At 35.7% G+C, this 22,564-nt stretch overlaps 2 protein-coding genes across 5 annotated transcripts in view; one reads left to right on the forward strand and one right to left on the reverse strand.

Annotated features, from left to right (window-relative positions):
* The first annotated feature begins 78 nt into the window (after positions 1-78).
* The window catches only part of Rbcn-3B (WD repeat-containing protein Rbcn-3B), a 57,209-nt gene continuing 34,723 nt past the window's right edge, over positions 79-22,564 (forward strand). Inside the window, exons 1-18 of one of the 4 annotated variants that reach the window (XM_065346729.1) lie at positions 79-284; positions 358-526; positions 599-705; positions 776-1,023; positions 1,098-1,276; positions 1,342-1,487; positions 1,819-1,848; positions 2,011-2,104; positions 2,191-2,356; positions 5,849-5,931; positions 6,016-6,175; positions 6,255-6,475; positions 6,544-6,739; positions 6,815-6,984; positions 7,715-7,874; positions 8,217-8,354; positions 8,508-8,576; positions 12,359-12,457. In XM_065346729.1, coding sequence (XP_065202801.1) covers positions 362-526; positions 599-705; positions 776-1,023; positions 1,098-1,276; positions 1,342-1,487; positions 1,819-1,848; positions 2,011-2,104; positions 2,191-2,356; positions 5,849-5,931; positions 6,016-6,175; positions 6,255-6,475; positions 6,544-6,739; positions 6,815-6,984; positions 7,715-7,874; positions 8,217-8,354; positions 8,508-8,576; positions 12,359-12,457 — 2,431 coding nt within the window. In that variant the 5' untranslated portion in view covers positions 79-284; positions 358-361. The remainder of the gene's footprint in view (positions 285-357; positions 527-598; positions 706-775; positions 1,024-1,097; positions 1,277-1,341; positions 1,488-1,818; positions 1,849-2,010; positions 2,105-2,190; positions 2,357-5,848; positions 5,932-6,015; positions 6,176-6,254; positions 6,476-6,543; positions 6,740-6,814; positions 6,985-7,714; positions 7,875-8,216; positions 8,355-8,507; positions 8,577-12,358; positions 12,458-22,564) is intronic. The other 3 variants (XM_065346746.1, XM_065346738.1, XM_065346755.1) reach the window with 3 other exon arrangements.
* On the reverse strand, positions 12,501-14,242 carry LOC135833145 (uncharacterized). The gene is made up of 3 exons (XM_065346805.1): positions 13,822-14,242; positions 13,512-13,718; positions 12,501-13,425 (listed from the first exon to the last, which is right to left on the reverse strand). The coding sequence occupies exons 1-3, from the start codon at positions 13,849-13,851 to the stop codon at positions 12,736-12,738; spliced, it is 927 nt and encodes a 308-aa protein (XP_065202877.1). The 5' UTR covers positions 13,852-14,242; the 3' UTR covers positions 12,501-12,735.

The following is a 22,564-nucleotide window of genomic DNA, read 5'->3' on the forward strand; positions in this document are numbered from 1 at the left end:
GAGATGGCGCGTAAAAGAACCAAAATGGCGGTCGACGCGGCCACGAACCAGGTTTTCTTACAAATCGCAGGTATTCTAGGCGTTATCTCGGATTTATTTATGAAAATTTCTGATAAATAATTAGTAAATATGAATTACACGAAAGGAAAATCAATTAATATTTGATTGAAAAATGAATTCTAGTAAAACAGTGTGATAAAACGGTGAATTATAGTTAAGTTAATCGTATTGTAAAGTAGCTTATACGTAAATGAGTCTAGTCATAGAAACGCTAAATATCTAAGGTAAGTTCGTTCAAACCTTGAAATTTATTCATCTAATACCAATTTACTCTCTAATTGAACTCTTATTTTATAGGAAAATGGCTGCTGGTACGAATCTTGTTGTACCGGTGGTTCTTTGGGGTAAGAACCCACCAACACATTGCATTTCGTGTATTTTCTTATCCGATGATCAAAAAACATTGGTGTCTGGTTGCTACGATGGACAAATTTGTATATGGCACGTGGATCCGAATACCTTAAAAGTGAGTTGAATATCGAGCTGGGGGTTCATTTGATCATGAATTTGAGGTAATTTGTACGATGTGTTTTCATAGATGGTACCGAGGTGTTTGATGGTTGGTCACACAGCTCCAATATTATGTCTCGCTAATGGCAGCATCGTCATGAACAATAACTATATCGTTAGTTCATCGGAAAATGGGTTGGTATAGATGACTTTAACACATCTATGGAGTTCTGAACTAATCTATGGTGTTTTTTTCTGTCTATAGGGAAATGTGTTTGTGGGATTTGGTGGACGGAAAATGCAGAGAAGTTACCAAGTTACCGTACGTCCACACGAACATCCAATCGTACCAGATGAGCGGTTCGGAAGACGTAAAGTTATTCTGTAACGGTTACTACGCTGAGATCTTTATCATGGATCCGTTCAGTTTGGAAGTGATATGTTCGTTATCATCGAGGGAGAAATCTGACTGGATCAGTGCTCTTTATGTACTTCGTCCTGCCAAAAGAAAAGGTACCACGATCTATTCGATCGAAAATTCATTCCGTTGGAATTGTTTACTAATCGAATGTGTGTTTGTTTCGCAGAGGACGTTGTATTAGGATTAACTGTGCAAGGCACCGTCAAAGTTTGGACCCTGGAGTCACTAAACGAGCCTATATACGAAAACGAAAGTAAAATAATACGCTGCCTAAACGCCATATCGATGGTTTGCTGTAACCAGCATCAAAGAACCGTCATAATAGTCTGTTCAAAGTATTGGCAGGTGAGTTAATCTCGTTTGTGAAATTAAAATAGAATTTTTCTTGGACTAATGACGAATTGATTTAGATCTACGATGCCGGAGATTTCTCATTACTCTGCAGCGTTGCTCCACCCTTCAGAGAACGTTGGTTCGGCGGTAAATTCTTATCACAGGATCGTGTTCTAGTATGGACAGATGAAGGAAAAGGATACATGTATTATTTACCAGCCAAGTAAGTATTTCACCTTCAACTCTCACTCTGCGTGTATGTATTTATAGTGTAAAATGTAGCTAAAACGTGTTCCCTCACTCGTACTTGAGCTTTTTTATTTTTTGAGTACACTTGAATAGAATTGATCTAGGAAGATTGTGGATTTCGCGCTTATCGAATTCATGAATTATTGACTCTGGTATGAAAGAATCGAAGCATCATTTTTCACCATCGCTTCTCGTAGTGATCTGTGTATTACGTACCTCACTAACCGTACCTTCATTTATCCACAGCGAATTTTAGCCATAAATTTCATCGATTTACCTACATTGTTTTGATTTGTGTTTTGTAGCAAGCTTATCAGGAGATCATTAAGTAAAGGGTATGCTAGCATTTTTATATCCTTATAATGCCGTATTTACACCGCTAGCTAAAATTTTCACCCAATTCTTCGCTTAATAAATCTCCGACTTATGCTGCATTCTGGGGTTCTTCTGTATGTATAATTCGCTCGTTAATGGAGGGTTTTTTTGCCTTGTTTCAGTTGCATTCCAGACAATAAAGATTTTCATAAGAAGGCCGACGCCGAAGATACGCCATTTTTGTATTGTACCTTAGCCGATGCTAACGCTGAAAAGGTGAATATCTGCAGAGAAAAATTACATACGTATTGCGATGATGTTGATTTTTTGAACGTATGTAATTTGAGATGTTTTTGATGCAGCAACCATTGGCATGCCCTCCAGCCATGAGATACTACCAATCTTCAACGCTGGGCAAAATATTACTTCGAGGTGACTCGGAAGGAGCTGTGAAAGCTTGGATTGTGCCAGATTTCTCCATCGAGGAGATCGTATCGATGAAAACGAAACCGAATTTTAAACCAGATTGTAAGTGTTTAAAAGTGTTGCATTTTTTTGATGATGAATGGTCTAGAATCTAAACAGTTAAGTTGTTCTCATCATGATGTGAAAAATTCCCTAAAATTGAAAATGGAACTGAGAACTGAAATTGAACAATGGAAAAATACTACCTATTGTACTTCTTCTTCCTGGTCTCGATAATGACAAACGTTGAAAACATTTATCTAAATTCAACCCTCAAATCTATTGTCATTGTTTCGATAAAATTCAAGATAACAAATTACGTTGGTACCTGCTAGAATAGAATGTTATCGGTTATTGATAAACCTTTCGCCAGCCTATGCGTCATGCATTAGTCATTTATTGTGCCCATTGATTCTAAAGATTTGTTATGGTTTGCAATCTTATCTTTATCTGTTACGCTCGTAAGTGATTGAACTTTGAAAACATGAGTACGAAAATTGAAACATAGTTTGGCTATCATTTACAAATAAATTAGAAAAAAATTATTTTTTCGATCCGATCCCGTGTGAATTCAAGTACCTCTCCTCCTTCCAGTGCCCAAATTGATTTCTAGATTTTTGGAGAATTTTTGAACGTCCAAAAATGGCAATATTCTGAAGAGCACCAGAGAACTACGGAGCGTTTTTCATTCGAATTTTTAATTTTATGCCACTGCATCTCTCTTGTTGTGCTACAGATTGTTGATTTTTGAGCGCATATGTGGTTTTCTACCATCATCGGGGGGGGGGGTCTCAAAACGCGATTTTCTTGAGTTTTACGCTATATCTCCGGCTATTTTGAACAGATTGAATTGAAACTCAGTAGGAATGAAAGTAGAGCTGCTTTGAGGGTAATGACTTCGAATTTTTAAAAATTTTTCACCCCGATAAAGACCCCAAAATCCGCTTTGAGAACTTCAAATTGATATGAAAGAGGGTCCAAAATATAAGGAAAAGCCCCAAATTTTTACGTTTTTTCAGCGTATCTTCAACTATTGGCAATTTTTTCAGAATTTTTCGATTTCGAGCTCCGCAGCAGCAGCTTTTGAACAATCCCTCTGACTTCATCAAAATTGAGCCAAATTGAGAGAACATGCCCCAAAACCCCATAGTCAAAATTTTGAAATCTGAAGTTCATTTTTGGATTTTTAGTGAATTTTAAAGAAAGAAAAAATCTAAATAAACTGTAATTTTGGTAAATTTTCCACTTTTTTCATAAAATATATTATTTTTTCGATCAATTGAAACTGTGCGAAGAGTTTCTTCATTTTAGTCCCAAAACTGCAAAACAGTCGCTTTTGAGACATTGTACAGCCTCCAGCAACTTTTCAATTTTCTCCAGGAATTTCAAATTATTCTGAAAAAGCTAAAAATGAACCTTAGCCTATATAATTTTGATTGACGCTTGGTCTAGAATTTGTGAGAACTCAAGTTTTTTGGAAAATCCTGGAGGTATCAAAAGACACGCTGGAGGCTCCAGAATAGCTGAAAATGGTGAAATTCGGCTCCAGGAGTTTTATTTTTAAGTAGGGTATGGCCATTTGCGTGAGTTTCAAGAACGTCTTTCCAAACAGATACATTTTTGAGTTTTCTGATTTTCCGCTTCGTGAATATGTTTGCCATAATCTTAAAAAATTTCTAAAAATTTGAAAAAGTTTGAGTAAGTATTTTTGTCAAAAATTGCTAAAAAAATCTGCTTTTTCCAGTTCTTATAAAAATAAATTTTTGAAATTTGGAATTTGGAATTTTTTTTAATTTACTTATTTTTAGTTCTGTTAGGAAATGGAAATATTTTGGCATTGAATATATTTTGACAACACCCCTCCCCCTCCCCTCCCGCCTCCCTTCCTCAAAAAAAATTGAAACGATTTGTTGAAGGTCCTGTTTTTTGCCAAAATTGGAAAAAAATCATCTTCTCAATCAAACTGGAATTTTTCAATCAAGTATTCTCTTCGTCTTTTATGGTTTTTATTTATTTCTTTTTTTCAGGATCTCTAGTTGAAAAAAAATAGACAAACCTTGAATTGGATAAATTTTGACCCCCCCCCCCCCCCACACACACACACATTTGAAAGGATTGGAAACTGAATGTACCACTTTTTTGCCAAAATTGGCAAAAAAAAGTCTTGATTTTTCCAATTTTTTTCCAAAAAATTTAGAATTTCATGTGTATTTTTTTTATTCTTAATTTCATTTTTTCTAGTTCTGTTTGAAAATAGAAAAAGTTTAAAATTTTGACAAGACCTCCTCCCTCCCTCTCACCTCCTCCTCCCCCCCCCCCCCAAAAAAAAATTGAAATGATTTTCTGTCAAAAGTCCCGCTCATTTGGGGAAACTGCTTGGAAATGTCCTATTTTTGATCAAAATTGCAAAAAGGTCTTTCTTTTCCCATCTTCTCAATGAAATGAGACTTGAATTTCACAGTTATTCTCTTCTGCTTTCGTGATTTTGATTTTTTTTCAGTGTTTCTAATTCTCTTATCAAGTCTCGACTTGATAAATTTTGACCTCCCTCCCCTCCCAACCATTTAATAAAATTAAAAACTAGATGCACCACTTTTTTTTTGTTTCAAAATTTGAAAAAATGTCCTTTTTTCATTTTTTAATACAAATTTTGAAATTTTCTATTTATCCTCGGCCTACGTTAGAATTTTGGTTTTTTTCGTTCATTTTTTCTAGTTTTCTTGGAAAATGAAAAAATGTTGTCTCGAATAAATTCTGACTCAATCTCTACCCTTCTCCTCCCCCTCCCTGTCTCCCTCCACCCGCCCTTCCAATTTTAAAAGATTAAAAAAATTTACTTGTCGCTAAAAATTCTACTTTTGTCTTGCTTTTGCACGTTGCCTTGTCTTGGAATGAATTGAAACCCGCACTGGAGGCTCCAAAATAATCGAAGGGAGTGAAATTCGAACCCGGAGAAGGAGGGGGTGGTTTTAGTTGAAACATGACTCCAGTTTGCGATTAGAAATCGTTTCATTTGTAAAATAATTTTGTTTACCAGGTCGAGGATAAGCCAAGACTCGATTTTTAATTGCCTTAGAAAATTTACTCCATTTTTGGAGAAATTAAAAAATTCTGGAAGAGTCGATTATTACGCTAGAAACTCTGGTATGACTGGAGATGGTGAAATTTGGTTTTGGCGAGTCAATAGTAGCTTCGAAATTGGTTTTTATGATGTTCACTGAAAAAAGTACATCTGCAGGAAAAAATTAATTTCAGGAAATCGCCATTTTTGGATTTTTAAAAATTCTCCAGAAATCAAAAAATTGATAGGGCAGCTGAAATTTTGGTTATAAGGATTCCAGAATGTGTTCTTTCTAAAAATTATCTCCCATTTTGAAACAAAGTTGGAAAAATGATTAAAATGTAGTGTGATGTATCGATTTCAACTAATTAGAGGGCGTTGAATTCGAATATCTATTTATTTTCTCGATTTGACCCATCAGCGTCCTCCTTGCTTATTATTTTTTGAATGGATATAAAAATGCACTTTTATTTTAACAATTTTTTTTCCCATAGGCATTCAACCATTCATCAGTACTAGTGTAACGAAAGCGTGGAAAGCCATCAAACCCCCTCCAGTCGGCATTTTAGATCAATTAGTACGTATTTCTCCATCACTTTGTTATTCGATATCAAAACTTGACCAATCATACTAAATCTGATTCTTGACGATTCCTTTCCAGGACGTAAATGATCAACCAATCATCAAACTAACCGCCAGTATTTATTTACCAATGCAAAGCAGACTAGTCGTCGGTCGAGAAGACGGTTCTATAATCATTATACCGGCGACTCAAACCGTCATGCTGCAATTACTTCACGGAAGTCATCAGCAGTATGTCGGTACGTAATACGTATTCCAAAATCATACGTATACATTTCTCTGTGTGAAAATTTCTCCACTCTGAATCTTGGTGTCTAGATTGGCCACCGCATCAAAGGCTTCTCGGACACGTCGGCAGAGTGAACTGTCTGCTTTATCCGAATCACATACACGATCGTTACGATAAGAGCCATCTTCTTTCGGGCGGTATCGATTTCGCCGTTTGCCTATGGGATCTTTACACCGGTTCCTTGCTTCATAGATTTTGCGTTCACGCCGGTGAAATTACCCAGCTTCTAGTTCCTCCGAATAACACCAGTGTTGGTGAAATTTACCATTTTAAGACTTTGAACGTATCAAACGAGTAGTAATTCGGGGTATTTTACAGGCCAGAGTACAACGATGCATTTGTTCGGTAGCCAGCGACCATTCGGTTACCTTGTTGAGTCTGTCGGAGCGTAAATGCGTGGTTTTGGCGTCTCGTCATCTGTTCCCGGTGGTTACGATTAAATGGAGGCCTTTGGATGATTTCATGATCGTCGGGTGTTCCGACGGTACAGTTTATGTCTGGCAAATGGAGACAGGTGAGTGGAAATTCCAAATACTCGAATCGAAATAATCGAGCTGCGGATTTTACGCGAGAAAATGACGCGTTTCAGGACACCTAGATCGAGTTCTGCATGGAATCGGTGCTGAGGAAGTTTTGTACGCGTGTGATGAAACGACCAGCAGCTCTAGTACCAGCGAATCGGGACTAGCCAATCCGGCGGTGCATTTTTTCAGAGGACTTAGGTCTAGAAACATTAGTGCCATACGTCACGCCACTCAGGTGAGCTTTAAATACGGGTTTGAAGGCGAGAAATCATCTTCCGTACGAGATTCGTCAAAAATTAGCTCTGATTTGGATTCAGCGACCAAAAAAACTTGTAAATCGATACCTACCAAACTTCGACTATGTTCGGATGAAGTTGATATTACCCAATTTTCGAGGAGCTCCTCACTCGAACCCGCCAGCAGTCAACTTGATAGCGTGTTGAAATTGGCGTTCAGAGTAAAATTCGGATTTCCAACTCCGTTTGGTAAAATTTCATGAAAATTTTGAGCATTGAAAATTTGCTGGAGGCTCCAGTAATTTCCAAAAAGTCACTGGAGGCTCCAAAATGACTTGAAATCCACCTGCAGTCAACTTCAAAGAGTATTGAAATTAGTTTATAGAATAAATTTCGGCGTTCCTACTGCAGTTGATAAAATTCTGTGGAAATTTCAAGTTTCAAAAATCTGCTGGAGGCTCCAGAACTGCTCAAAACGGGTTGAAACCGTTTCCAATCGATTTGGCACGTCGGAAATTGGGTATATCTCGAATTTCAGCTTTCTAGGTCAATTTGATAAAATTTTGATTTTTTTTTTCTTATTTTTTGGCCTAAGTTTGATTTTTAAAAATTCACCAAAAATTGAAAAATGCACTTCAGCACTTGAAATTTTGGCTGGGGATGAATCTCGCATCAGTTTTCAATTATCCCCCTTCCCATTTTGATTAATCCTCCCCGATCATGTTTCAGCGAGGCATTCACCAACTGCAACAACTCCACCATGGTAAAAATCAAGACGAAAATGAACACCAACGCAGCAGAGCTTTCCCTTTGATGATCCAAGGACTGAGGACGAACCCCAAAGACCCGGAAAGTCATATTTTATGTTTCGACATCGAAGCATTGATCGGTTAGTGTTGATTTTATGTAAACTGAAGTCTGAAAAGCGTAAAGCAAGTATGTATTAATCTCATTACAAAATCCACCGGATTGCATGCAACTTGAAAACCAACACAACACGTCATGAAATGGTTCAGGTATTTACTCGTAATACAAATAACAAAAAGTAAACATACAAAAAAAGTGCAATCTAGTCACGGTGTATGGCCATTTTAACTCACTGTTAATAACAAAATCTCCTTCAGTAATTTGACCAATCAACGTACCGAACAACATGAATATACCTGTGTAGGTGTCCCTCTGTCCTGCAGTGTCCCTCTATAGTTAGTATGATTCTGGATACGTTTTTCAGTTCAACTTTTAAGCGAAGAGTACGGCGCTATGTCACCGGGAACTTTAGAAGCACATGGTTTAATAAACACCACCGAGTATGCTAAAGTAGTAGCTCTAACAAGATCCGCATCTCCTGATGCGCACAAAAAAATCGCAGGTAATGTGTATTTCGTAGAAGCGATCTCGACTTGGCTCGACTGGGTTTTAGCCGAGACGACGTCTGTAAATTTTTTTCCCCTGGTTTTGTAAATATCCACGTTTGTATTTAATTAACATTTAAAATGCGCATGCTAACCGGGTGCTCGTGTAGACTTTTTTGGAAGAGTCAAAGATAAAGCCGGTGATATGGAGCGAATTTTGAAAGAAAAAGATAAACATGGTAAAGAATACGGCTTTTGACTTTGTAGTTTCGAGTTTCGTTACTCGCAGACGTATTGTTGCTTTGTTTTGAATTATTTTTTCAGTTCATTATTTTTTTCCATTTTTTGGGCGCTTTGAGTAGATTACTTATCTGCGTTAGTATTCCATTTTGGTTGCTTGGTAGATTCGAATAATGGTTTTATTTTTGATACTACAGTGATTTGTAACTTGTTTGAAGCGAAAAGGGATCCATCTTTGACTTTTTTTTTCAAAATTAGATGAAAAGTACTGTAAATGGAAAAATTGTTGTTGATCGCAGGAAAATGTTGCAAAAATTCCAACTATTCGATCGATCAATTTCGCTCTAAAACTTGGTTTTGTTCATTTTCTGGGAGGAATAGGAGGAGAGGTGGATGAAAAATGACAATTTTTGCTGCATGAAGAGAATATGATTTTTTGAGAAATTTTTAATCGATATGACTTAAGTACAGTTTGTTTCACCCAATGAGTTCATTTTCCCACAGTTCCCCCTCTCCCTCCATTCTATTTTTTTTTTGAAAATATAGTTTTAGAATAATGGGTTCCCTTCAAAAAATTTTACTTTTTTTATCTGCTCAAAAAAAATTATTTGTGATATTTTTCGCTCCAAATTTTGCTTTTCGTCCCATGTTTATAATTAACTATTTGCTTGTTTTGATGAAAAAGAAGAAAAAGTAATTGTATGGAGAATGGGAATTCTTGTTGAATGAAGAAATTACTTATGTTTTGTGAAAATCTCAATCGATGTGATTAAGTATAGTGCTCCTTGCTCCTCTTTTTCATAACGTTTGTAGAGAGCAAGAAATATATACACTAAACGTTTGAAAACTTGGGTGGAAAGGAAATATTTTTCATGCTCAGCCCCCCTCCTCCTCCAATGAGCCCATTTTTGAGGGCCTCAAATGGGCTCATAAAGTCAGAAGAAATTTTTTTCATAAGGATACTTCAGAGGAATTGAGTCAAAAGAAAAGAGAAGCCCCCCCCCCAACCAGAAGGGAGCGTAACTAAGTGAGAGTAAATTAGTAAAAAATTGAGTAAAAATATTCATTCATGTGATTTTTTTTTCAAATAGTTTCTCTTTAAATCCCAAAAATGAATTTTCCTCGTATTTGCTTGAACTTCTCAGATCTTTTCCAGGTCATTTCGCAACAGTTTTTTGCAATAATCACAGAATTATGAAAAATAAACGAGGTCAACTTTGATATTTTTGCTCAAAAATGTATTTTCTGGTTCATATTTTTTCTTTTTTTGTAAGAAGAGGCGAGGAGAGGAGAAGAAAGCATTAGAAATGGAAATTTTTCTAAATTTTTGAAAAATGGGAATCATAGAATTTTAGTGCAGTTTTTTTTTTGCCCAATGAGATTATATTTGATCAATTTTCCTTTTTACCCCTCCACCTTTTTCAAATGTTCACAAAAATAGAACAATTTCATTTTTTAACGGAATATTCTATTGAAATCGAGTCAATGGGAAACTTTTTTCACCCTCTCCTTCCCCTCTCAAAAAGAGCATGATGTGAGAACAAATTACAAAAGAATTTTGGGAGAAAAAATAATTCATGTTTACATATGTGATTTTTTCAAATTTTCTCCCCTTGAAATCTTGAAAGTGGACTTTTTAGGCGTGAATATTTTGTTTGAGTAGCTGAATTTTTGCAGAGGTAATTTCTGGGTTGTTTTACCAATTTTTTTTTTTTGCTATAATAGGTATTTATAAACATTTGAAAAAATTGTTTTAGGTAGTTTTGAAATTTTTGTTTTCCACTCATTTCTTTTTTTCTTTTTGGGGGATCAATAGAATAGGTAAAATAGAAGTGTTTTTTTCTTTTTGAAAAAATGCCAATAAAAATGATTTTAGAACAGTTTTCTTCGCCCAATAAGCCTATTTTTTTTCTTCTTTCTCTCTTCCCTTGTTCTGAGCTTCACGAAAACAAAACAAATTATTTTTTAAAGCGAGAATTTTAGAGAAATTAGGTACCTAAGGAAGTTGAGCCATCCCTTCACTTCCTCGTCTCTCTTTTATTTTCAGTTCTTGAAAACGAAGCACTCAATTTTTTTCCTTTTCATTAGAGTTTTTCTGAAAAATCCCCCCCCCCCCCCCCTCCATCCCCACATCAGATGACTCAATTTTCGGTAGCTTTCCCCTTCTGCCATCCCTCTCCCTCTTCTTGGGGGTCAATGAAAATGAATTGAACTTTTCAAAAAAAAATTATAATTTGGAAAAACTAAATGAAAAGGAAATATTTTTTCATCCCCCCTTCAATCCAATGAGCTCATTTTTAGTCATTCTTTTCCGCCTCTTCTTTCCCTTTTCAGAAGTTTATGATAAAATTAGAAAAATTGGGTAAAGAGGAAATGATTTTTCATGCACCCTGCCCCTTTTACACAATGAGCCTATTTTTGATGCATTTTATCTTTTTCTGTCTCATTTTTAGAAGTTCATGGAAACAAAATGAAGTTGTTTTTTTTTTCATGGGGACATCCTTGATTAATTTAATGTTATCACTCCCTTCACCTAATTTATCTCTATTTTCGACGAATTGTTTTCTTCATTCCCCCCTCCCCACTCCCCACTTCCATCTTGCCTGATCTTAACAGTCTATTACAATAGAAATTTGTTTCCAAATTGGTGGTCTTGAAAAATTCAGTACAGAGAAAACAATTCTCAAAATCTCGAATTCCTTTCCACTCACTGAACCTATTTTCGATGAATTTGTGCTTTGACCCCCCCCTCCCCCATCACCTGTCTGAAAAATTGATGCTTGAAGCCCTCCTCCATGATCTTCCTAATAAGATAAGCCTATTTTCGATAGATTTTCCACTTCGACTCCTCTTTTTCCTGAGGTGTTTTTATGAAAACAAACGAAACTTTTTTTATAAAACGGGTACTTAGTCTGAAAAAATTGAGTGAAGAGGAAAAATATTTTTCATCCTATTTCCAATAAATGGATTTATTTTCGATAATTTTTTGTTTCTCCTTCCTTTTTTTCATGAATTCGTGAGATCAAAAAAAAATTTACGGGCACTCTTGAAAATTCATTTGGAGAGGAAACATTTTTCACCTTCCCTTGCTTCTCTTCCTGCTCCTCCTCTCTCATACTCTCTAAAAAAAATAATTTTCTCAGAATTCTGAAAATGAGCTTTTGTTAGTTCATGGTTGAGGTTAAATATGAACTTGAAAAGCTGAAATTATTGCTGGATCTGTTTAGGTCATGTCGTGCAATTTTTTCGTTGAATCAATCAAATTTTTAAAAAATTGAAAATGTACTCACCTTGAGACCAGTCGACTGCTCTGGAATATCCTTCTTTATTCGCTTCTGAGGTTTCTTGGTAATTCCTGAGTTGAAACAGTGTCAGGAGTTTGTTCGATAGTCGGATTTAATCACGCCTCAAAAATTCTAATGTTTGTTTCGTAGAAAAAATTAGCATTTTGTCATTCAATTTTCAAAGTTCATATCGTTGGTAATCTTTCGTCTGTCATTTTATGGTACCTTACGTTAGCTAATTTCAAGCACTTCACCTCCATCACCTCATTGCACATTTTTTTGTAGTAATTTTGATAATGCACATTTATTTCACACGTACTAACCATGCATGGTTTTTGGTAATTTTATGCACGTTTTATTTTCACTTTATTATTGTTCATTTTTTTTGCAGTTTTTTTATATTTTATTTTTTTTTTAGCTGATTTATTGTTATTATTTCGCTGATAATTAGAATAAAATAACCGATGAAAAAATCTAATCGCTTTTTAATCCTCTAGGTATCATCTCGAAAGTGAAAGAAGGAGCCGAAACCGTCCAGACGAGGATACAAGCGAAAGCGGAAAATCTCGGATTCAAGACGATTTCATCGGAAAAAGGTAAGAGCTACTCGTATTTTGAAAATAAATCACGTAAACCATATAGATAAATTTAAAAACATTTATTTGTAAAAAAAAGAGGAAAAAAAATGAAGCAATAGCTTGTACGTATAATCGCGAATTGATTTTTATTCGCTAATATGAAACTTCCCTTCTATTCGACAAAGTAGGAAAAAAGAAAATATTCGCGTAATTACCTAAGAAAAATAATAAATGCATAAAAGATCGTAGTAATAATTTCTACCCTTCTGCTGTTCGTGCTCGATCAATCGACGCTCTTACTTCTTGCGGACGAGATTATACGAAATATGGGAGATATCTTGATCGGTACTGGGCGCTATTACCTTCAATGCGGCGGCTATTTTACCGGTGTAAAAATTATGCGACGGTGAGACGGCGGCGACGTGAGCTACAGCAGGGTAAACATCGTTGACTACGGCGGCATTGTCTTCGGTATTTGGTACGTTTCGTATGATAGGCGTAGAGTAGGCGATCGGTACTGGAATATAGTCTTGGTGGATGAATAAAGGTTGCGGAGGGATAGTCAAATGGTCACCTTTATCGGCGTAGATGACTTCGCGACGACGACGACGACGATTGGTCTTCTTCAAACTGGCTCCTTTGGTTGATTTGGCGTTGATGGTTTGCGGAGATCCGCTGCCGTATCCTACCAGAGGGCCTTCCAAAGGCAACCAAGTGGTGTACGGGCCGAAAGGAACGGATCGAGAGGCCGATGGTTGAACTCGGTCGTCCAGGTTGTTAGTCGATGATAGAGTTGGAGGTGACCATGAAGTATAGGTCAAGCTGCGTTTGAATTTCAAGTCCAAGTCGTCCAAGTCTGGCTTGATCTCGTCTAAGGAAAGTTTATTGAGTTTTTGTTTGTACTCGTCTTCGTTATGGTCGTGTACAGGTGGTTGTTTTTTCGTCTTACCCGCGTATAAGAAACCTTCTAAACGTTTCTCGGTGTCCTGCGAAGAATAGGGAGGTCCCAAAAAGGTCGATTAGAAAGGTGCCCAAGAGGCTGGGACGGACTGAGGGTAGAAAAGACGCTTACTTGATAGGGGAATTGGCGCTGAAGGGAGTCCCAGTATTCGTGACCGTACGCTGGAGCATATTGAGGGTACAGAGATGCACTTTCCAGACCTCCGTAGCTTAATGGATTAAAATGCACCAGAGTTGGATAATTAAAGGTGGGTACGAAAAGAGGTTTTTCTGAACGTACATCAGTCGGATGAGCTAATATGGTTTGATGACACAGAGCCTATGTATAAAATGAAATTCCAATTTTACCAACGATTCGAGTCGAGAAGATCTGCCAAATTCTTGTTCGAAAAAAAAATTAGGAAAAATTATTCAACACTTACCAATAACAAGGTGAAAAACTGAACAAACATTTTCACGACACAAGAATAGCAATAACAATAACAACAACAACTACAACTACAACTACGGTCCAGCAAAACAACGTCTTGCCAGCATCACTGAACAGAAGATGTATCGAGTTGCCGAGATTAGATTCGTTGTTTTGTGTACGAGGAGGGCAGAAAAAAAGGCAGCGACGAAGCGGAAAAGACGTAAGCCTGACGACGGAAATTGAAAGTGCGTGTGCTATTCTGTATTCTGTATTAGCTTGGCGTACGCTACAGGTACTCAGCGATGGGATGAGATGAGATACCTGTAGATGGATAGATATTGTACCAAGATACATGTACCTATATATTATACTCTGTGAGCTAGCAGGCGATCGCGATGGCCGCAGGGGGAAAATGATGGGTACTTAACTCTTACTATATGCGGTATAACACCATAGTGATAATAGTTCGATTCTTCTTCATCTTCACTGTTATACTGTATACATATTATACGTAGTATACAGCTGAAAAACCGGTATACAGGTGCTCCCGATTTGAAGGTTACCTGCCCATTGAACCCGATCTATTTCGCAGTCGGGGTGCATCGGCCTTTCGTTCGTACCTTCGTGTTATCTTTATGCGGCCAAGATCTACTTGCTGCTGTGTGCTCTTTATGGGATTTGTATGTAATTTTCCATTGATTTTAAGTAGGGTTTTTGGCAAGAAATCGTCTCGATCTCAAGAGTACACCTTTTAATAAGTGGTGTTTTGTGGTTCTGTAAAGTCGATCGAAGCGAATTAGCAGGTTTGCAGGGATCGGGAGCTTTTGACCGGAAAATGGATTTCTTGAATTTTTATGGATAGGTTGGTGAAAAATGGTATTTTGGTTGATCCTTGATCAGGAATCGTGATTTGGATTAATTTTTTGCAAAATCGATCGAGTTATCTGAGAAGCGTCTTTTTTTCAAAAGTTCATTTTTGTTTTTCCCAATTTGATGAATGAGAAAGTTTTGGACTAGAAAAGTTGATTTTTGAATGGATTTGTCCCTGATTTTGAGATAATTTCTTGATTTTTGGAGAATTTCATTATTTTAAATTTTTTTCTCAATTTTTGAAATAGAATGTTATGTGATTTTTTTTTTTTTTTGATTTTTTCTACGATTTTGATGAGATTTTTGAGAACGTGTCTCGAGCATTTTTTGATTTTAGGGAAATTGTCTTCCGATTTTTTTAAAAATAATTTTTTAATGGCAAGTTTGGAAAAGCCTATTGATGTGTTTTTTTAAAAACATTTTTGGAAGATTTGTTTGAATTTCGTTTTGAAATTTGTATCTCAATTCTTCCTCCTCTCTCTCCCCTTCCCCGGTTAATATCTAAAATTCTAGGGCAAATGTTCAATCGATGACCTGATGAGTTAATGACTTCTGATTTTCAAATTAATAGTCATTTTTTGTACGTTCGTCTTTTTTTCCGAAAAAAATTCGATGTCAAGTGTGATTTTTTTTTATAAAAAATGGAAGAAAATTTGAAATCTCATTTTGTGGCTTTGACCTCTTTTGACTCTGCGTCAATTTTGTAACATTTTTTCAGATCAATAAAATTACTGCTACGAAAACAAAATTGTTTGGTTTTCGTTTGTTTTTTAGTAAAAATGTTTCCCCCTCCACCCCCCCCCCCCCCCATACGTATAGTTCTTCATACGAATATTTTTATTTTTTTTTATGCATTTCTTGTGAAAATTTTGTAAAAAAAACAATACAAATTTCGAGATTTTAGAGCTCGCACTCGGTTACTTTTTGATTAATCGAGTTACTAAAGTTACCTACTTTAACTTATGATTGCTTTTTCAAAAATTTTGGTTACGCACTAATGGTTACTTTTTGAAAAAAATGTTCAAAAATTCGAGTTCTTCAAGCTTCGATTTCGGCTACAAATCTCAAAAAGTCTCGCCTTTCCTCAGATTTGACAAAAAGTATTTTTTTGGCCAAAAATTGCTGAAAATTGTCGTCTTTTTGATGAAAATTTCAAAAAAAATGCTCGCTTTTTGGCTCAAAACTGCCCAAAAATCTCATTTTTTTGCGAAAAATTTCAGAAAACTATTAATTTTTTGTCAATATTTGCCAAAAAATCCTGCTTATTGCCAAAAATTGGAAAATTCTCGTTTTTTACCAAAATTGCTAAAAAGTGTCGCCGTTTACTTCAAATTTCGAAAAATTATTATTTTCTTTCATAAATTGCCAATGTCTTCTTTTTTTGCTGAAAAGTTTTTCAATTTTGCCAAATCTTGCTGAAAAGTCTTGCTCTCTTGCTGTTTGCTATAAAATTTCCATAGTCTCGCGTCCAGCCTAAAATAGCAAAACGTCACGTTATTTATCACAATTCCCCTAAAATCTTGTTTTTTTCTGAAAATTTCAAGTCTTCTGCTAAAAAATCTTATTAGATAAGTTTAAATTTCCTTTCGAAAATATTCGAAAAAACTTGCTTTTGCGGAAAAGTTGCGAAGTAGGCTCACTTTTTTGACGAAAATTGTGAACATCAATTTTTTGCTAAAAGTTGTCAGTCTTGTTTTTTATCAAAATTGCCAAAATCTAGTAAAAAATTCCAAAAAGTTTGACTTTTCCTTTAAAAATATTCAAAAAAGCTTGCTTTCTTGCTTTTTATTAAAATTGCCAAAATCCTGCAAAGAATTCCAAAAAGTTTGACTTTTTCTTCAAAAATATCCAAAAAGGCTTGCTTTAATTTTGCTGAAAAGTTGCGAAGTGGGCTCATTTTTTTGACGAAAACTGCTGTGAACATATATCAATTTTTTGCTAAGTTGTCAAATGTCTTGCTTTTTATTGAAATCGCCAAAATCCTGCCAAAAATTCCAAAAAGTTTGACATTTTCTTCAGAAGTATCCAAAAAAGTTACGAAGTGGACTTATTTTTTGACGAAAATTGTGAAAAAATATCAATTTTTCGCTGTCATTAAAAAGTCTTGATTTTTACTAAAATTGCCAAAATCCTGTTTGAGTTTCGTCGTCAGACTTTAATTAGAACGTTTTGTTTTCTAATTTTTTTACATTAAAGTTACTTGAAAAGTTTTTTGTTTTTTTTTTTGTGATTTTTTTTTCTGCATTGAAATATTTTACACACATTTTATATGTTTTTTGGTTACTTTTTCAGACTTTCTTGGTTACTAAATCTATTTTTTTTTTTCGAATAAATTGAGTAATTCAAGATGCCCAGAGATTTTGGAAAATTTTGTCACTTTTTTTGATGAAAATAAAAATGACCTAAAAAGTTTATATTTTGTACTTATTGCAAATTGCCAGTTCGCAGTCCGAAAGAATGGTTTTTAGTCTTTTCTCCTCATTTGAGGTATTGAAATGCTCTTCAATTTGATTTGTGAAGAAAAGAAGAATCGATGCAGACAATTTTATGTATTTTTTACAAAAATATAAGTGAATGTTAGATCGGTTATCCGACTTTTTGTTTTTTATATCCCCCCTTCCCTGCACCTAGAGTGGTCTTTTTCGTGCTCTTGAACATTTTTTTGCGGTTTTTTTTTTTTTTTTTACTTTTACTCTCTAAAGCTGTTTGCTCGGGTATCTGAGTGAAAAAAAAATCATGAAAATCTTAGTCCACCTTCCAATTGAAAATTCTCTCGAGCAGCATGAGCTTTCCAAAATTGAAAAAATCCGAAAAGTGAAGTACAGGAAGTTTTTTATTGGTGGGGGGGGGGGCAGCGGAAATTTTTTCAATGAGAATGGAGTTATTTAGGGGAATTCTGACGTAGAAATTGAAAATTTTTCAAAAATGTTCTTCGGCGATTTTTTGATTCTTATGGTGGGAAGGGGCAGAGGACTCTGCACCAAAGGATCAGTATTGTTTGAAAAACTGAGAGAAGTTTTTTCTTGAAAAAGAGGTTCAGAATTTGAAAATTTTCGAAGTTTTTTCTGATTTTTACGACTGAGTAGGAGGGGGGCTCTGCATAGGAGGTTCATAATTATGTGAGAAACCCGATTGAGTTTTTTTTGTTGAAAAGAGGATTATTTAGAATGATTCTATCGCGGAAATTGCAGATTTTTATTCAAATGTGTTCATAACATTGTTCAGTTTTTTAAAGGGGATGCTTGAAATTTAGTCAAAGGTTCTGAAATGGCTCTAAGATTCATGTTTTTCCCTGGAATAGTCATAAATGCGGATTATCGATTTTTCTACAACTCAACAGAAGCTGAAAAATCAACTTTGGTTGTTGGACATTTTCTTTTGAGGCTTTTTGATATGTCATTTCCAAGAGTTTCGGACAAATCAGAGTTGAGAAGCTCAGAAGGTTACCTCGTTGAATCTACAGGTATTTTAGCTCTGATGTTAAATCTGTATCCAGATTTGATGGTTGTGAAAATTTCAAAATTTCACAAGATATCTTTATCGATCATTTAAGATGCACATAGAGCTCCATTTCATTACTTCGAACTTTCTTCCAAAATTGCCATAATCGAATTCGAATCTCGTCCTAATGGGGCGATCTAAAAACTCCACAGATCGTCTAGATGATCAAAACACCACTCGACTTTTGATAATTTTTTGCGCAGTTTTCTGGAATGGTTCTCGGTTCAGTTGATGAGTTGATGGGCTGCATGGTCACGCAGCCATAATGATCGTGAGAACTCATAGTGCAACGTGCTGCGGCGATTCGACTTGTTCAAGTATTACAGGCACAGGGGGCATACGTGTAAAAGATTTAGGTTTGCAGGGTTTCGGCAAATAAACCTATGGTACAGCACACATAAAAAGACTCATAGTCTAATAGGTGGAACGTCCTGATTATACGGTTCGGATAAAATAATATTACGATAATACGTGAGAACGAAGATCGTTCGCTCTACTCGGCTCGTTCATTCGTCGGTGCTTCCTTTGGCAATTTTTTCAAACCAATCAAGATCTCGCATGCAGATGAGAGAGGTCAATAAAGTAGGATTCGTCGTGTTTCTTTTAATCTTTACTCGCAAAGATATAATGATTAATAATGAATAAGGTACGAGCACACCTACACCTAATAGCTCATACAAATCTGCGCGGAAGTACACATGTAGGCACAATCTAAACCCTTTTTCCGTTTATCGACATTGAAAAAAAAACTCGTATTTATAACCTTGAAAGAAAGTTTTGCCCTTCAAGACCGTATTAGATTTAGCAATCCGTTATACAGTACATTCATGCTGTATGCGAGATGGAAAAACGAGTCCCAAGATGTTTTGGTTGAAGATGGCCAAAGTCGGCGTGTGTGTTTAAAGAATAATGCACCTATAATACCTAATACGTTTTATATTGCATAGTTGTGAAGTGTTGCGATTATATAGAACCGGTTGGGTGCGATCGCGATCCCCCCGAGGAATGGTTCACCAGTACCCGGCATCTCCCTTTGCTATTTGGCCCGTGCCCACTGCACATACCCGTACGTTTATAGAGAGTAATGTACGATTGCGGTGTACTTACCTGTTGAATTTATTGCTTACTTTTTTACCCAACTGTGTTTGATTCTATTTTTATAATCGGTTTGCTATTTTTGTCGCGATGGAATGTGGTCCCATATGTACCTAGAGTAGATTAAGCGATACCAGTACTACCTGTGTGATTATACTGACTATGGGTTTGTTGACACTGCAGAAGAGGAGATTCTTATAGTCTCGTATTCGCAAATATATACGAGAGTACCGAGGAAATAATTTGGTGACGATGAGGTAACTTGACCTCAGTGACCATCGTTACTTGGAGTGTGATGTTTTGAGATTTTATACCCTCCGAGTCACTTCCAGAGTGGTGGAATTTCACTTCCTGAGTTCCTGGAGACAGCGAAGTCTGAGGAAGCCAATCATGATTTTCTCTTATTGATCAAGACGGATCCTGTTTGCGAAAATTAGTACATTTTCAAAATGAAAAAGCCCAGGATAGGAGCGAAAAATGAGAATAATTTTACTTCCTGAAATTCTTTGCAAATCTCATCTCTCGTAGTTCGGCATATGACAATAAGAATAATTGCCCCCCTCCCCCCACCGATCCATCTGGGACTCTTTTCGTAAAAAGGACATCCTAAAGAATATTTTGAAGCAAACTTATTGGAATTACGAACAAAATGGCGGCTATTTTCATTGACAGTTCATGCCGAAACCGTAGAATTTGCTTTCCAGCAAAGGACTCGCATGAAATTTTTTGAACCGGATAGAGCTATATCGAAAGAGCAGGCAAAACTTCATCACCAGCCAAAATTTCAAGTGCTAAAGTCCATTTTTCGATTTTTTGTGAATTTTTAAAAAACAAATTTTGACCAAAAATGAGGGAAAAAATCAACATTTTACCAAATTGACCTAGAATGCTGAAATTTGAGCTGTACCCTATTTTTGACCTGCCAAATCGATTGGGAACGGTTTCAAACCGTTTTGATCAGTTCTGGAGCCTCCAGCAGATTTTTGAATCTTGAAATTTCCACAAAATTTCATCAAATGAAGTTGGAAATCCGAAATTCAGGCTGCACTCAAACTTAAACACGCTATCAAGTCGACTGCTGGTGAGTTTAAGTCATTCTGGAGTCTCCAGTGACTTTTTGAAAATTCTTGGAACCTCCAGTAGATTTTTGAAACTTGAAATTCTTACATAATTTCATCAAAATGCAGTTGAAAAGCCGAAATTCATTTTGTAAACTAAATTTGATACGCTAGGAAGCCGACTGCAGGAGAATTTCAAGACGTTTTGGAGCCTTCGGCGGCTTTTTGAAAATTACTGGAGCCTCCAGCAGATTTTCATTGCTGGAAATTTCCATAAAATATTACCAGACACAGTTGAAAATCCAAAATTCACTCTGCCCTCCAATTTCCACACATTATCGAGTCGACTACAGGTGGGTTCAAGTCATTTTGGAGCCTCCAGTGACGTTTTTAATACTTCTGAAGTCTCCAAAAAATTTTGAAACTTGAAATTTTTCGCAAAATTTTATTAGATGGGGTTAATAAAAAGCTGAAATTTACTCTGAAAACAAATTTCTATTCGATATGAAGTCGATTGCAGTCTGCAGGTGGTTTCAATCGTTTTTGGAGTGTTCAAAGCTGAAAAATTCCAAAAAATACGAGAAGTTTGCCCAAATCTGTTGAAAAATTTGAGAATTTGAAGTTTTAAGTCGAAAAATAGCGAAAAATGAGAATTGTGTTAAAATAATCAAATTGTCTTCTTTTCGAAAAGGGTATTTCACCCCATCGAGGAAATGTCGAGGAATTTTTCGATTTTCACTCCAAAATTGGGAAATTTTTTGTGAAACTATGTTCCCATAGGGACACATTTGAGAAAGAGGACGTCACCGTCACGTGGCTCGAAATTTTTTAACAATCTAGAAAATTCCCTTAGGTATTTGGGAATATTTTTTTGACTGAAAAATTGAAGGAAAAGGAAAAAATTGAGAATTTACGTTTCAAGTCAATATAAATCAAAAAATCTGGGAAAATGAAAATTTTTACTTTAAAATAATCAGGTTATCCTGTTTTTGTTGGAAAATTTTGAAAAATTAAAGTAATTTCACCCCTCAGGGAAATCTTGCGAAATTTTTCAACTTTCACTCCAAGTTGGGGATTTGCTCAAAACTCTGCTCCTATACATAGATATACCGATTAGAGGATGAGCTAATATTCCACAAACATTTTTTAAGAATAGCGAATATTTCCTTATTTTTAGAAATTTCTTTTAACTGAAAAATTGTACGAAAATGCTTCAATTTTATATTAAGGAATTAGTTCAAGAGTCTTAGAATAATTATTATTGGTGTTGAAAAGAGAGAGGGGGGAGAATGCCTTTAAAATTAAAAAAAAATTGCATCCCTCATTTTTGAAGGTTTTGAAATCCGATTTGAGTTTTTTTTTTTTAGCTTCAAAACTAAATTGGAGCTTATGTGGCCCAAAATTTTTGAAAACTTGAGAAAACTCATCTGATTCAAAAAAATTTTTGATTGTCTGATTGGTGAATTTAAGGTAAAAACTTCAGTTTGGAGCATGAAAGACTCTAAAATATTTGTTTGCGGAGGGGGGAGGGGGTTAATGCCTCTAAATTTTTTGAACGTATTGGGAGGGGGGCACAAGATTGTTTTAAAGATTAAAAAGGTCAATGTGACAAGAAAATGTTTGAAAATGAATGAAGTTTTGGTTTTTGGTTGAAAAAATTCGGTGTGATGCCAAAATGTAATAAAGTTTTACTCAAATTTCCGACCCCCCACCCACCCACCCACACCCCCACCCCTCCGTACCATAGATATCTATATTGAAGTGCTTGCTTCATTTTTTTTAGTAAAAAACAAACAAAAAAACACTTGAAATGGCATACTTTAGCAAGAAGGAGTGATAAAATTTGAACTTTTAAAACATTACCCCCTTCCCCCACCTGATTCTTGTCTCACAAACCCCGGTCAAAAGTTTGAGCCCTCCTCCCTCCCTCCCTCCATCCCTCCCATAACCAGTGTTTTGAATGTAATTAGACGAGTAAACAAAATTTTAAAAAATTGTAAACGTTTATTTGGAAAGTTGGGAAAATTTGTAGAAAATCTTGTTTGATGAACATTGTGAAGGAGAGAGATCGGGGGGTGGTAAAATATTATTGGTAATCTTCAAAGTGGTAAAATCGTGTTTTTTTGAAAAATTTAGAATCCCACCACTGCATTTGGGATTTTCAAGCAGGGGGAAGGCGTTATAATTTTTTCGTCTCTCGTACTTTGAAATTCAAAAAACAAAAATGCA

The sequence above is a fragment of the Planococcus citri genome, chromosome 1 (assembly GCF_950023065.1).
Source record: "Planococcus citri chromosome 1, ihPlaCitr1.1, whole genome shotgun sequence".
Taxonomy (NCBI): domain Eukaryota; kingdom Metazoa; phylum Arthropoda; class Insecta; order Hemiptera; family Pseudococcidae; genus Planococcus; species Planococcus citri.

What these genes read in the sequence shown, in the direction of transcription:
- LOC135833145 (XM_065346805.1), bottom strand. Translation starts at nt 13,851, where the DNA reads ATGTTTGTTCAGTTTTTCACCTTGTTATTG. An exon ending in AGTTTTTCACCTTGTTATTG is followed by an intron (nt 13,719 to 13,821) that starts GTAAGTGTTGAA and finishes TTTTATACATAG; the next exon opens with GCTCTGTGTCATCAAACCAT. An exon ending in AGCGCCAATTCCCCTATCAA is followed by an intron (nt 13,426 to 13,511) that starts GTAAGCGTCTTT and finishes TATTCTTCGCAG; the next exon opens with GACACCGAGAAACGTTTAGA.